The sequence below is a fragment of the Eimeria acervulina genome, genomic scaffold (genome assembly GCF_000499425.1).
Source record: "Eimeria acervulina Houghton genomic scaffold, Eah_scaff560, whole genome shotgun sequence".
Lineage (NCBI taxonomy): Eukaryota > Apicomplexa > Conoidasida > Eucoccidiorida > Eimeriidae > Eimeria > Eimeria acervulina.
Window position 1 is genome coordinate 10,934 of NW_013549728.1, and position 1,460 is coordinate 12,393.

Consider the following 1,460-nt stretch of genomic DNA (forward strand, 5'->3'; position numbering starts at 1 on the left):
ATATATATATATATATATATATATATGTATATATACCTATCAAGACACAGAGAAACAGAAAACACTCTTCTGCTGTCTGTCTAACTCAGCGGCAGTCGCCGACTGGGAGAAAAAAATCTGCAACCCGGCACTCCAAATCATAAAGGGTGAGAGAAAGCTATTTAGGGTTTAGGGTTTAGGGTTTAGGGTTTAGTTGGGTCTTTAGCGTTTTAAAATGTGTGTTTTTCCCCACCGTGATAGATGCTAAGTAAGGGCTTGCAGCTTCCAGTTCAAGGTTCATTGAGTTGTAAAGGGTCTAGGGTTTAGGGTTTAGGGTTTAGGTTTTTGTCTTTTTAGGCTTTCTGGCGGGTGAGAAGTTTTCGGAAGATTCGGAGTTTGCGGCGGCGAAGCAGATGCCAGGTATTGCAAATTTAATAGATGATTGTTTTCCTGTTTTGTTCGTTGTTTTTTGTCTTTTATTGTTGTTTTCCTTTATTTAGGGTTTAGGGTTTAGGGTTTAGGGTTTAGGGTTAAGTACATGCGTCCGCTAGAAAGACCTCCATACCCCTGTTGCTTTGTGTTTTGTCTATTTCTGTATCTCTGTTTTCTTCTCCCTTTGTTGTCTTCTCTCAACTCTCTGCTGCTGCTGATATTGCTGCTGCTTCTATTGCTGCTGTTGCTGCTGCTGCTCCTGTTGTTGCTGCTGTTACTGCTGCTGCTCCTGCTTCTGTTGTTGCTGCTGTTGCTGTTGCTGCTGCTTGTCGCCTGCCTTAAGGCTGTCACGGGAAGCCATATAAGGGTTTGGATTCGGCGTAGGTTTTGTTGTTTTTGTTTGTATTTACAATGAAAAGAAGTTATAGTTAATTGAATTCCAATTGATTGTCTTTTTTGTGTTTCTTTTAGAGTTGTTAAAGTTGAGGGAGGAGGTTTCAGATAATGCAGCAGAGACAAACGAAAGCAGCGGGTGATTGCTACGCTGTATTTCTTTTTCTATTTCTTGTTTCTTTGGCTGTCTGTTGCTTCTTTGTCTGTTTACCTTCCGTCTCCTTTGTTTTCTTTTGTCTCCTTTGTTTTCTTGTTTTTATCTGTCTCCTTTGGTCGTGTCTGCAGCAGTGTTTGTGAATATCTTTTTTCTGTGTATGCCTCCTTTATTTCCTTTTGCCTTTGTTGCTGTCTCTCCGATGTATCTTCTGTCTGTTTGTTTTTTTCGTTCTTTTGTTTTCTCTTATCTGTCTCCTTTGTAGCTGCATCTGCCGCCTCTGACAGCTTCTCCCTTTCTTTTCATCTTATTCAATCTCTCTTTATCTTTATACTGTTTTTATACTTTATCTTTTGGGTTTTGTTTTGTGCTGTTTTTGTTTGCTGTCTCTTTTTGTTTCTTCCCTCTTCTCTCTCCTACTGAAACTTTTGTCTATATCGCGCACATTGTTTTTTATTCGCTTCGTTTGAAATTCATACATATATATATATATATATATATA

At 39.0% G+C, this 1,460-nt stretch overlaps 1 protein-coding gene across 1 annotated transcript in view; it reads left to right on the forward strand.

Annotated features, from left to right (window-relative positions):
• Positions 1 to 947, forward strand: part of EAH_00042800 (tRNA delta(2)-isopentenylpyrophosphate transferase, putative) — a gene marked incomplete at both ends in the record, with an annotated part of 5,217 nt that extends 4,270 nt beyond the window's left edge. The window contains 3 exons of the mRNA XM_013395031.1: positions 90 to 146; positions 337 to 399; positions 883 to 947. Coding sequence (XP_013250485.1) covers positions 90 to 146; positions 337 to 399; positions 883 to 947 — 185 coding nt within the window. The remainder of the gene's footprint in view (positions 1 to 89; positions 147 to 336; positions 400 to 882) is intronic.
• Positions 948 to 1,460: the final 513 nt, after the last annotated feature.